Source organism: Dreissena polymorpha, chromosome 9 (assembly GCF_020536995.1).
Source record: "Dreissena polymorpha isolate Duluth1 chromosome 9, UMN_Dpol_1.0, whole genome shotgun sequence".
Taxonomy (NCBI): Eukaryota; Metazoa; Mollusca; class Bivalvia; order Myida; family Dreissenidae; genus Dreissena; species Dreissena polymorpha.
In genome coordinates, this window is record NC_068363.1 from 17,401,605 (window position 1) to 17,415,388 (window position 13,784).

Below are 13,784 nucleotides of genomic sequence, written 5' to 3' on the forward strand. Positions count from 1 at the left end.
CGGCATCATTTTTGAAATTATCCAAGATATTATCTGGATGAATCTTCTGACCAAGTTTCATGAAGATAGGACAGTAAATGTGGCCTCTAGAGTGTTAACACGATTTTACTATAGCCATTTAAGGAACAATGCCCCGCCCCTTGGAAGCCATGTTTTTCAAGCAAACATAATTATTTTCAAATTTATCCAAGATATCATTAAGACCAATCTTCTGACCAAATTTCATGAAGATTGGACAATACATGTGGCCTCTAGAGTGTTAACAAGATTTTACTATAGCCATATAAGGAAAACTGCCCCACCCCATGTGGCCATGTTTTTACAGCAACCAAAACCATTTTCGAACTCATCCAAGATATCCTTGAGACAAACCTTCTGACGAAGTTTCATGATGATCAGAAAATAAATGTGACCTCTAGAGTGTTAACAAGAATTTACATAAGCCATATAAGGAAAAATGCCCCGCCCCCGTGGTGACCATGTTTTTCAACCAACCGGCATCATTTTTGAACTCGTCCAAGATATTATTGGGATGAATCTTCTGACTAAGTTTCATGAAGATCGGAATATAAATTGTGGCCTCTAGAGCATTAACAAGATTTTACTATAGCCTGATATAGCCAAATAAGGAAAAATGCCCCGCCCCTTGACAGCCATGTTTTTCAAGCAAACGCTACTATTTTCTAACTCATCCAAGATATTATTGGGACAAATCTTCTGATCAAGTTTCATGAAGATCGGAAAATAAATGTGGCCTCTAGAGTGTTAACAAGGTCTTACTATAGCCATACAAGGAAAAATGCCTTGCCCCCTGGCGGCCATGTTTTTCAACCAACCGGCATCATTTTTTAACTTGTCGAAGATATTATTGGGATGAATCTTCTGACTAAGTTTCATGAAGATCGGACTGTAAATGTGGCCTCTAGAGTGTTAACAAGATTTTACTATAGCCATATAAGGAAAAATGCCCTGCCCCTTGGCAGCAATGTTTTTCAAGCAAATGTTACTCATCCAAGATATCATTGAGACCAATCTTTTGACCAAATTTCATGAAGATTGGACAATAAATGTGGCCTCTAGAGAGTTTACAAGGCAAATGTGGACCCTGCACAACTCACGACGTACAAAAGGCGATCACAAAAGCTCACCATGAGCACAAGGTGAGCTAAAAACAACAACAACATATACCTATCATTTAAAAACATAGTTATCCTAGAAATCTCTTTTCCTTTGCTTGACAAAATAAAGCTTTTTTAGCTCCTGTTATAATTGTTTAAAAGAGCAAGAGGCAAGCTGGAAGTATGCTCACTTTGTATTTGAGCAACAGGCAAGCTGGAAGTATGCTCACTTTGTATTTGAGCAAGAGGCAAGCTGGAAGTATGCTCACTTTGTATTTGAGCAACAGGCAATCTGGAAGTATGCTCACTTTGTATTTGAGCAACAGGCAAGCTGGAAGTATGCTCACTTTGTATTTTCATTGGAGTGGATGTTCTCAAGAGCGCCAGGGGATCGTCTCAGAACTCGGTCAAGAGCCTTTGCGTACGTCCACACAGCGTCATACACGTAGGATGCAAATGGAGTTCTGTATCGATCCTGAAAGAACAGTAAGGACAGTGCATGGTCAACTGTGAGCGCTTTAATTGAGACTCGTTCTGGGAAAACAGGGCTTCATGCATGAATGTAGAGTGTTGTACAAGATTAGCCTGTGCAATCCGCACATGCCAGTAAGGGACAACACAAATTCTAAAACTAAATTTGTCCATAAACACAATTAAAATATCTTAAAAGAATAAAACAAAAGGGCCTGAAAGGCCCAAAGTTGCTCACCTGAGATGAAAAGAAATGACCTGTTCTTTGCAGCCCAAGATATCAATGGAACAAATGTTCTAACCAAGTATCATGAAGAATGAACAACAAATGGCCCCTTGGCGACCATTTTTTTTAAACAGACCTGAACCAAATTTTAACTCTTCCAACATATGTTCAAATTTCATGAAGAGTGGGAAAAAAATGTGTCTTCTAGACTGTTCACATGTTGTCACTATATACATATAAAGAAAACTGCCCCACTCCTTGTCGGCCATGTTTTTTCACTGATCACGACCAATATCAAACTCGTCCGAGACATCCACATAACTAATGTTTTGACAAAATTTCATGATGATTAGGCAAAACATGTAACTTCTAGAGTGTTCCAGGCTTTTTTACTATATAAATATAAAGAAAAAGACAACCCCCCCCCCTGGCGGCCATGTTTTTTTACCGATCCAAACTATTATCAAACTCAACTGTCCTACCCAGGTGTGGTAGTGCGGTCTCCTTCGCTTACGCAAATGAACCGGTCACAGGACGGTTACAAGTTATGTAACTTTGTAAGCACTTATGTAATGCGGAAATATTTATTTGACAAACTCTTATTTCCGGTCAGGATGAATATACTGACTGGTTGTAATTCAATTAACTAAATGCGTTCAGTCAGGGACGCCTAAATACACTCAAAGAATTTATTTATGAGTGAAAACCAAGGCAGCTTTAACAAACTCGTTTAACTAATTTTTATTCCAAGAACTCGGAAAATTAAGAACAATGACAGAAAATTAAGAACAGGTACAAGCCAAGTCTAAAGAATCTAAGTATCGTTACAAAAATGAACAACATACAGCAAATACTATAATGAATGTAAAAAGAAGATCAAAATGTGTAAAAAAACTGATATAAATATAAGTAACTGTAAGTCTAGAAAGAGCTTCAAAAATATAGTTCACAAAATAGGTATAATTTAATCTAAAGAACAATATTTATGGAGATTAGGAAACTTCAGTGAATCAAATGTAAAAAAAAAAAAAATTACTACAGTTATTGAAATAGAATAGAAACTTTCCAATTAATAAAATGCCAAATAAAAATAATCTAAACAAGACTATTGCCATGCAATAAAAGTCCCCTACCGGCTGAACCATTGTCAGAATTTTTTTTATTGCCATAGCAACCAGAATTTTTGACGAAGGAACAAATTGAAATGCCATGCATAATGTCCATATTGCCATCTATCCATGTTCCAAGTTTCATGAAAAAATATTAAGAACTTTTAAAGTTATCGCAGGATTCAGAAAACCACCATTTTCAGCAGTATTTCTAGTCTATTTGTTGCCAAAGCAACCCAAAGCAACCAGAATTTTTGACGTAGGAACAAAATGAAATGACATGCATAATTTCCATATTGCCATCTATCCATGTTTTAAGTTTCATGAAAAAATATTTAGAACTTTTAAAGTTATCGTAGGATCCAGAAAAAAACACCATTTTCAGCAGTATTTCTAGTCTATTTGTTGCCATAGCAACCAGAATTCTTGACGTAGGAACAAAATGAAATGATGTGCATAATGTCCATATTGCTATCTATCCATGTTTCAAGTTTCATAAAAAAATATGAAGAACTTATAAAGTTATCGCAGGATCCAGAAAAGTGTGACAGACTGACAGACGGAGCGCAAACCATAAGACCCCTGCGGTGAAACCGGTAGGGGACAAATAATAAGAATAATTTAGAAAATAACGCCAAAATGTCTTAATGCTGGTGTTAAAAATAATTTAGAGTTTAATTATTTCAAAATTCCAACCTTTTTCAAGAGATGTTAACTTTTCAAGAAAGCATCAAGAGGTGTTTAAATCAGCCAAAACAGCTTAATTTATACAGTTCAGAAGAGATCAATGGCGGAGTCATCAATTTTTCCCCAGAACAGTGCATTTATCAATGATCAATATCTTCCAAAATTCCAGAGCAGCACTAAAAATAGATTACTGAACCAGGTTAAACAAGGGAGATAAATACTGCATAAATACTGCAAAATCATGTACATGTTGTCTTTCTTTCAGTTACCTCTTAGTTGAAAGGCTTATCATAAGTGTTAATGACTAAAACAATTATGTTTACTATGAAAATTCTGCGTTATGAAAAATTACATAACACAGTTAATGTCACATAATATTGACATAATAAAACCAAACTTTACTACACAGGAAACCAATGTTCCGACCAAATTTCATGAAGATTGAGCAAACTAGAAAGTTAACAAGATTTTACTATAGCCATATATACTCATATAAGGAAAAATGCCCCGCCCTTTGGCAGCCATGTTTTTCAAGCCAAGGTTACCATTTTTTAACTCATCCAAGATATCATTGAGACAAATCATCTGAGCAAGTTTCATGAAGATCGGAAAATAAATGTGGCCTCTAGAGTGTTAACAAGGTTTTACTATAGCCATATAAAGAAAAATGCCCCGCCCCCTGGCGACCATGTTTTTCAACCAACCGTCATCATTTTCGAACTCGTCCAAGATATCATTGGGATGAATCTTCTGACCAAGTTTTATGAGGATCGGACAATAAATGTGGCCTCTAGAGTGTTAACAAGATTTTGCTATAGCCATATATAGCCATATAAGGAAAAATGCCCCGCCCCTTGGCAGCCATGTTTTTCAAGCAAACTTAACCATTTTTGAACTCATCCAAGATATCATTGAAACCATCATCCAAGATATTATTGTAACCAATCTTCTGACCAAATTTCATGAAGATTGGACAATAAATGTGGCCTCTAGAGAGTGAACAAGGCAAATGTTGACGTCGCACAACGAACAACGCACGACGGACAAAAGGCGATCACAAAAGCTCACCATGAGCATGTTGTGCTCAGGTGAGCTAAAAAAAACACAAAAAAACAACACATGTGGACCGAAAAAACATGCTTTTCATATTGAAGAAGAAAACAAAAATAATGTATACAAACTATGATTGCTCTAGACCAGGGGACCGTTTCAATAAACATCGTAGAACACATTACGATACATTACATTTTTTGAAGATGCATAATTGCTAAAGTCCATATCATATGATTATAAATTTTCAGTACTTAATTAATTGTATTGGCATCTCTAGCGCTGTACATATTTGATGAGCATGGCGAGCTAGTTCCTGTACTTATAAAGATTACAAAATGTTCTCGTAAGTTAAAACTGTCGTACGATCATTTATGAAACAGCCCCCAGACCTCCCCAAGATAAAAGTTCAGAGGGGATTTTTGTTAACCCATTCCCACCAAAAGCAAAGTGAAAATGGCTATGTGAAACAGCATAAAGCCGGAACAGCCTGCGAGAAACTCGCAGTCTGTTCAGGTTTAATGGTGTTTGCTGCTCATCAGTATCTAAGGGTTGGCAATAAAGCCTCTAAAACTTTAATACAGTAAGAAAGGTCTTAAATAAAAAACATAACTTTCTAAGCGACTACAAATGTGGAAAAATACGTATCTAAGTGGTGGAGGGTTAAGGAAGAAGTATTTCTACTTACAGCTTTGCCCACCCTTTGAGCGTACATCATCTTGTAGTGACTGATATTGATGCCACCAACCACAGTGGTGTTGTCAGGGTCAGTGTACGTCTTCTGGAGGACAAAGTGGCCGTCTATGGCGTACTCCATGTTGTTGGTGGTGCAGGGGATGTGTTCCTGGGGGCGGGAGTCCCCAGGGTGGGGCCGGGAGTTGTAGTAGTCCACGTCCCACCAGTCCTCACTGTACCAGGACGGCAGGAACCAGACATAACCCTCGTGGGCTGTCATACGCTGATATCAGAAATTGGTAATCATGTACCATAGATCAGGAAATGCTGAGTTTTTTTGTTTTTCATATTTAATAGTCAATATTTTTCTGGTAAATTCAAATTAATGAGATATTTCATGTTTACTGGTATTTTGAGATCAGCAATTTCAGACGGCTCCACTATCATAAAATTATATAATTTTAAAACCCATCAATCTGTGGTACTTGAATCTTTTAATTGCTTATTAGAAATACTAATATATGAACGATCAACTACAATTATTATCCCTATATTAAAAGATTACACTATACATTTTATCCTATTACCAGATGAAAATTGATAGTATAACAATGATCGAATAAACTTTAACTTTATACTTTCGCTATTTTTAGATCAGAGTTGGGTTTTTCCAAAAATTGGAGAATATTTTTTTCATCAACAACGGAAAGATAAAATCGTAAAAAAATGCAATATTTTATCATTGTTAATGGAAAAAGGGAGGAAATAATAGGATAAATAGAATATTATGTGAGTTTTTGGATATAGATAAAGTTTATCATGCTCGTCTCGAACTATGTTAGCGCTGGCAAGACTCGCGCTACATCAGTTCTAAGCCTCGCATGATAAACTTGATTTTTATCTATAACTCACCTAATATTCTCTATAATGTATTACATTGCGATTAATGTTAAAAATAAATATTGAAAATACAAAAGAACAAGTTAATTTGGAAAACTTGAAAGAATTCTCAAAATTTGATTATAGTAGATTAATAAAATAAAATAAAGTAAAAATACAGTAAAATTAATTGGTTACAAATGATCAATGCTTTGTGTCCAGCGCTGAACTCCCACAACCAAACATACCTGCCTCCATGCCTCACACATTACGGCTCTGGCTGCAAACACAAAGAAGTCAGCGATGATGACACGCACGTTCTGCGCGCGCAAGTCAGCAAAGATCTGTGACACATCGACCTGGTTGAGCTGGTAGTTACGCACTAGCTGCTTCTTGACGACCACGGATATCCCAGAATGCTGCAGGTGGTCCTGTAGGAGCAGGTGGTACTCCGGGAACTCCTGACCGCCCTCTGATATTGCCCCCACCTGGTGCCAGTTCATCGCCTTGAAGAAGCTCTCGTACACAAACCTGCAAGTTGGTACACAATAATTGCCGGTATAATTATGCAAACTGTAAATAATTGAGAGGCATTCTGGGAAAACTGGGCTTAAAGGACTAGAAGTATATGCACAAATTAACCTGTGCAGTTTGCACATGCTAATCAGGGACAACATTTTCTGCCTTAACTGGATTTTTGTTTTTGAAGACTCTTTCTTTGAACCAAAAATTCCATAAAATTGGAAAGTTTCATCCCTGAATGGCCTGTGAGGACTTGACAGTCTCATCTAGGATGACAATTTACGAATGTGCATTAAGTCCAGTTTTCTAAGAACGAGGCTCAATTAAACAGTTGCTATGTACTTGTACAAATCTACTTTATTTATATGTCTATACAAGTCCTTTGCTTACCTAACTGGTGAAAAATTACTTCCAGTTTTAACATTTAACATACAATATGCTCCAAATACCGTCCATTTATTAGATTCCTTCTCTTTAAAGTATAGCAAATAATTAAAAATGTTACACTTTGTTATCTTTTGCAACCAGATTACAAATCAAATAAACACCTACCAACTTGTTTTATAGCTTATTGTACATAATAAATATACTAACACTGACAACAAGTAAGGGCTTTTTTCCTTCTCAGATAATGATAGTTTTTGAGAAGTGCATTACTCAAATTTTCACAATGTTGAGAAATTTGCGACTTAAATTGTCACAATTAAAAAGCTTTACCAAATCAACTTTTCCCAATTTTGAAAAGTTTGCAACTAACTTTGTGACTAATTTGTTTCACAAATTGAGGAGCTTAAGGCTGCTTCACCAGCAAACCAGCGCTATTAGTGCTGACTTCAAAGTATTGCATATACTTGTGGTGGTCCAGCTGTGGAATGGTGCGGTAGAAGTACGGGTATTTCTGTCTGTCTGACAGCGAGGAGGCCTCTGCCCCATAGCTGATGGTGAGCATGTTGAAATGTCGGGACAGGGCAGCTATGGGCTCAGCTTCATCGGAACAACCTGGCCCTGTGAATAGATATAACTGAATGGTACAGGTATATGTGGGTACCTGTGAGGATAATCAAGTGCCTTGCCTAAGCTGCATACTGCACATTGTGTTTACAGTATATGCCCAGTGTTAACATACAACTTATGACCTATCCCTTTGCATGCTGGGAAATTTGTCGTCTGCTAAAATGTCGTCTGCAGAATTTCTAAAATAAGCATTTTTTTCGATTTTTTTTCAAAGAATACTATCAGAATAGCAAACAGTTTGGATCCAGATGAGACGCCACGTTCTGTGGCGTCTCATCTGGATCCAAACTGTTTGCAAAGGCCTTTAAAATTCGGTTCTCGCACTGAAAGGGCTATTGACATGGGGATAGATTGTTTAAGCCTACACATTTTTTATTTTAAATTTTAAACTCTTGACTAAGAATATTTTTACAGAAATTATTTCTTGCCTATCCAGCTAAAAACGGTAAACAGAGTGAAAATTAATTCTAAACTTTTGCATGTGGCAAAGAATGATTTTTCTCTCTATAGAACTTGTAGCAATAATGCTTCTAGTGGACATTTTATGAATCAAATTTAATTACTAACTCTTAACAGTACATGTAATTAGTAAAAAAAAAAATCTTAAAAATACAAGTGCATTTTAAAAGTGCTATCAACTTATCTTATTTATCAACATATTTGTTATGAATCTATGTTCTTAACTTACTTGATAACAATTTTAAATATCAGCCAGTGCATACTCTGTCAGCTCTTACCTCCAAGTTGGTGCCAACATAGGCACAATAACTAACACAACAGAACTTCCTGACAGTTGGTGCCAACATAGGCACAATAACTAACACAACAGAACTTCCTGACAGTTGGTGCCAACATAGGCACAATAACTAACACAACAGAACTTCCTGACAGTTGGTGCCAACATAGGCACAATAACTAACACAACAGAACTTCCTGACAGTTGGTGCCAACATAAGCACGATAACTAACACAACAGAACTTCCCGACATTTACACTCCACTCTGCAGCCTTTCAATGTTTACAATGCACTCTAAACTACACACATCAGACACTGCCATTATAACTCCAAGACAAGGGCTGACTTTTAAACCCATGTTCCATTACCAGGTAAAAACTATCACTTAATTTTTAATAGAAAATCAGTGTTGGTGTCTGTCTTGAGACCTAGGTGTCACAAGCTTACAACAAGGAGTTTTTAAAACACACACATTTCTGGCAAATTTCAAAGTTGCTGAATAAGTTTTAAGACTTGTTTACCGGTATCCAATTTTAATATGTTATACTGTGAAGCAAAGAAGCAATTAAACACAAATATGAAATAGACCATACAAAAAAATAATAATCGTATAATTCATAATCATAAAGGTTTAACTTAAGCTTATTGTGTATTATGAACAATCATCTATTACAAGTTTTATGTAAAGAAAGTCATTTTTTCCACAGATTTGGTATACAAATAAAACAAATAAAAAACACATTTAAGCGCAAAACAATTCAACCAGAGGATTACTTAAAACACAACCAACACCTATTCAGGATACATCTATCACTTAAATCACAATTAGTTAAAATCTGCAAAAACATATGAAAAATTATTAGTTTAAAATGCTACCTAGAATTCCAGCAATAGGGACAGTGGTGTTGGTGATGTATTTGATAAAGGCCTTCATGGCGACGTCTGGCAGACACTCAGTGTTTGACACCACCATCTCCAGCCGATGTTCAGGCAGGATGCTGGAGTCATTGTTGATGAGGTCCAAGGCCAACTCACCACCTGAAAATAAATTACAAGTAAATGATATTTTTATAAAGCATATAAACGCTTTCCCTTTACCATTTGCCCTTTAGATACCCATTTTTAGTCCATTTGAAAGTCAAATTAACCATTATCCCCATAAGAAGCAAAGTGAAAATGACTTTTGCAACCAGCATAAAACCAGAACAGCCTGCCAGTTACTTGCAGTCTGTTCAGGTTTTAAGCTGTTTGCTGCTCATCAGTATCTAAGGGTTAGATATAAAGCCTTTAAAACTTGAATTTAGTAATAAAGGTATTAAATTCAATGTAACTTTTAATGGGACTATGTCAAAATACGTATCTAAGTGGTAAAGGGTTAAATTAAAGACCTTCCTTAGTAGATTCAAGTTTTAAAGGCTTCACCTCTAGTTGCAATAATCCAACTCCCAGCTATTGACCCTCCTATGAGCTGTACGTATGGACTCATAAAAGCTCAGAGCATTCAAGAAGAACTAGCTTCACCTCCAACCCTAAGATGCTGATGAGAAGCAAACAGAACAAGACTATTGCCAAGCAATATAGTCCCCTACCGGCTCCACCATTGTCAGAAATTCCACCATTTTCAGATTTGTTGATTTTTTATTTGTTGCCATAGCAACCAGAATTTTTGATGTAGGAACAAAATTAAATGATGTGCATAATGTCCATATTGCCATCTATCCATGTTTCAAGTTTCATGAAAAAATATTAAGAACTTCTAAAGTTATCGCAGGATCCAGAAAAATGCAACTGACTGACAGACAGACAGAGCGCAAACCATAAGTCCCCTCCGGTGAAACCTGTAGGGGACAATAAAACCTGAATAGACATCAGTTTAATTGCATGCTGTTCTGGTTTTATGCTGGTTGCATACAGCCATTTTCACTTTCCTTCTGAGTGCAAAAGGGTTTCGCACACAATTCATCACCATACTGTTAAAATGTGGTATCTACTTCTTGTTTACATGTTAGATAGGCTGATGCAATCCTTGGTGGTGAATACTGCTTTCAAAGGAAACACTTGCTGACAGGCAAAAACCTTGCAAGTAAACGAATGTAAAAATAAGTAGTCAATATCTAAAAAAGCATGGTTGACATTTTGTTCTGCATTTACCAACCTTTCAGAAGTTTTCAGAATATTTGCTACAAATAATCTACTGCATTCAATATATGTATGAAAACTTTGTATGTGTGTAGAAATTGCCTTTACCACCTTTCTTTATACATTCTTATTTGTTCAACACGCACATGTTTTTAACCCTTTCAGTGCGGGAACCGAATATTAAAGGCCTTTGCAAACAGTTTGGATCCAGATGAGACGCCACAGAACGTGGTGTCTCATCAGGATCCAAACTGTTTGCTATTCTGATAGTATTCTTTTAAAAAAATCTAAAAAAATGCTAATTTTAGAAATTCAGCAGACAACATTTTAGCAGACTACTAATTTCACAGCATGCAAAGGATTAAACGACTCATGATAAATGTACCTATGAAGTTTCATGATCCTAGGCATAAGCGTTCTTGAGTTTTCATCCGGAAACCATTTTACTATTTCGGGTCACCGTGACCTTGACCTTTGACCTAGTGACCTAAAAATCAATAGGGGTCATCTGCCAGCCATTATCAATCTACATACTAAGTTTCATGATCCTAGGCATAAGCGTTCTTGAGTTATCATCCGGAAACCATTTTACTATTTCGGGTCACTGTGACCTTGACCTTTGACCTTGTGACCTGAAAATCAATAGGGGTCATCTGCGAGTCATGATCAATCTACCTATAAAGTTTCATGATCCTAGGCCTAAGAGTTCTTGAGTTATCATCAGGAAATCATTTTACTATTTTGGGTCACTGTGACCTTGACCTTTGACCTAGTGACCTCAAAATCAATAGGGGTCATCTGCGAGTCATGATCAATGTACCTATGAAGTTTCATGATCCTAGGCCCAAGCGTTCTTGAGTTATCATCCGGAAACCACCTGGTGGACGGACCGACAGACCGACATGAGCAAAGCAATATACCCCCTCTTCTTCGAAGGGGGGCATAAATATATATGAGCCTTGCTCAGGGAAAATGGGGCTCAATGCATGTGCTTTAAGTGTCCCAGATTAGCCTGTGCAGTCTTTAAAAAGAAGTTTCTCCTTCTGGAAAATCCAATTTTGGGATAAAATGTTTTCCCTGATTATCTTGTGAAGACTGCAATACTCTAGGACAACACTTTTTGCACATGCATTAAAACACGTTTTCCGAGAACGCAGCTCATCTTCACACATCTCTATCCTACCTTGAACCAGGCCCGGTTCTGACCAGTACAGCCCTGACATCGGAAACAAGCCACCGAGGTAGATTCTGGTTTTATTGGACAGATTTTCAGGGAGCCATGTTTTCCAGATTGCCTCGTTTTCCTTCGTCCAGTTGCAGGCTACGTCATACGCATTTGAATTGCGTAGCTGGAGCAGACGCACATATTCATCCTGGTGGAATGTCATCTTTGAGATCACATGATATGCTTCTGGAATGCTGGTTTTAACTTTGGACCAAACCACTTTGGTGAACTGGTTCAGTCCGAAGTCGCAGTCAGAGGGGAGTTGGGTCGGGTCATTCTGGCAGAGGGGAAATTTAACGCGAGTGAACAGTTTCCCTGCCGTGAGGGGGTTTGGTTCCCAGCTGAAGAAGAGAACAGGCCGATTCTGACTGCTGACCCGGTCCTGGACAAAGGACTGCAAGTGAGGACCAATCCAGGCTATGTTCACTGGCAGGTTTAGGTTCATTACCTGCGCCTTCAAGGCACCCATGTCCATTTCTGAAGCAAAACACATTTTACTTGATTTTGTGAAACCAAACACACAACTTGATTTTCTGAAGCCAAGGACATGGAATTTGATTTTGAAGTGAAACACAAGGAACATAATTTTCTGAAGCAAAACACAATAAACTTGATATTTTGAAGCAAAACACATGAAACTTGATATGCTGAAGCAAAACACAATAAACTTGATATTTTGAAGCAAAACATATGGAACTTGATATGCTGAAGCAAAATGATTACACATTAACATTGAGAAGGACTTAAAGCTACCTCACAGTAACTTTTGCGTAAATCACATACCCCCCTAGACCCTTTAATTTGTGGGGTGATCATCAAATCTTTGATATTTCCCTTTAAAGGGATCTTTTCACGCTTTGGTAAATTGACAAAATTGAAAAAAGTTGTTTCAGATTCGCAAATTTTCGTTTTAGTTATGATATTTGTGAGGAAACAGTAATAATGAACATTTACCATGGTCTAATATAGCCATTATATGCATCTTTTGACGATTTTAAAACCTAAAAATTATAAAGCGTTGCAACGCGAAACGATTTAATAATTTGGAGAGTTCTGTTTTTGTCGTATAAAATACGTCAAGTATGTGTACTCGGCAGAATAGCTCAGTAGGCTACAGCGTTTTTACTTCAGGACTCTGGCAGGACTCCAGGGGTCACTGGTTCGAAACCTGCTCCGGGCAATGTTCTTTTCCTTTTTTAAATTTTATTCTTGATTTTTTACTGGAGCTTTTACGATCCAATGTTTACAATTATCAATATAAAGCATTTAATGAATAAGTTAAAAAATGCCAAAATCTGTGAAAAGGCCCCTTTAATATTCTGCACTAGCTTTGGGATGCATGGATGTACAAGTGTAACGCTTTATCCCTTCCAGTCTGTGGGAGAATAAAAATGTATGATGACATAAAAGTTAAACAGTGTGAGACTCACCTGGGTAACTAGCCAGCAGGGTGGAGCATGTGTACATGTTGTTTGGGTTGCACTTTGGGCCGTAGAATATCCCCTCCACACAGTCTGGTTTGTGACAATAGTACGGGCGCGCAGGATCACCAGTGCGGGCTAGTCGCTTCACTTGGTCGATGCTCTCTGCGAGGGTGAAGTTGCGTATGACCGCGGGGAGGTTGAGGGCGCGCCAATGGTCTGCTATTATGTTGTCCTGCCAGAGTGCGTCCACAGTTGTAGAGCGCATGAACCAGCCCAGTCTGCAGGATTGGGAATAGACAGGTGAGTGAAACTATGTTGGATTGGGAATAGACAGATGAGTAAAACTATGTTGGATTTAGAAAAGACAGGTGAGTGAAACTATGTTGGATTGGAAATAGACAGGTGAGTGGAACTATGTTGGATTGGGAATAGACAGGTCAGTTAAACTATGTTGGATTGGGAATAGACAGGTGAGTGGAACTATGTTGGATTGGGAATAGACAGGTCAG

General features: G+C 37.4%; 1 protein-coding gene across 2 annotated transcripts in view; it reads right to left on the reverse strand.

The window, feature by feature from the left end:
* Positions 1-13,784, reverse strand: part of LOC127844350 (uncharacterized) — a 53,971-nt gene that overhangs the window by 15,325 nt on the left and 24,862 nt on the right. For both annotated transcript variants that reach the window (XR_008032685.1, XM_052374468.1), the window contains exons 4-10: positions 13,282-13,553; positions 11,810-12,328; positions 9,364-9,525; positions 7,589-7,742; positions 6,464-6,746; positions 5,350-5,619; positions 1,466-1,593 (exon numbers count right to left, since the gene is read on the reverse strand). Coding sequence is in view for 1 of the 2 variants with exons in the window: in XM_052374468.1 (XP_052230428.1) it covers positions 1,466-1,593; positions 5,350-5,619; positions 6,464-6,746; positions 7,589-7,742; positions 9,364-9,525; positions 11,810-12,328; positions 13,282-13,553 (1,788 nt within the window). In the remaining variant the exon portion in view is untranslated. The remainder of the gene's footprint in view (positions 1-1,465; positions 1,594-5,349; positions 5,620-6,463; positions 6,747-7,588; positions 7,743-9,363; positions 9,526-11,809; positions 12,329-13,281; positions 13,554-13,784) is intronic.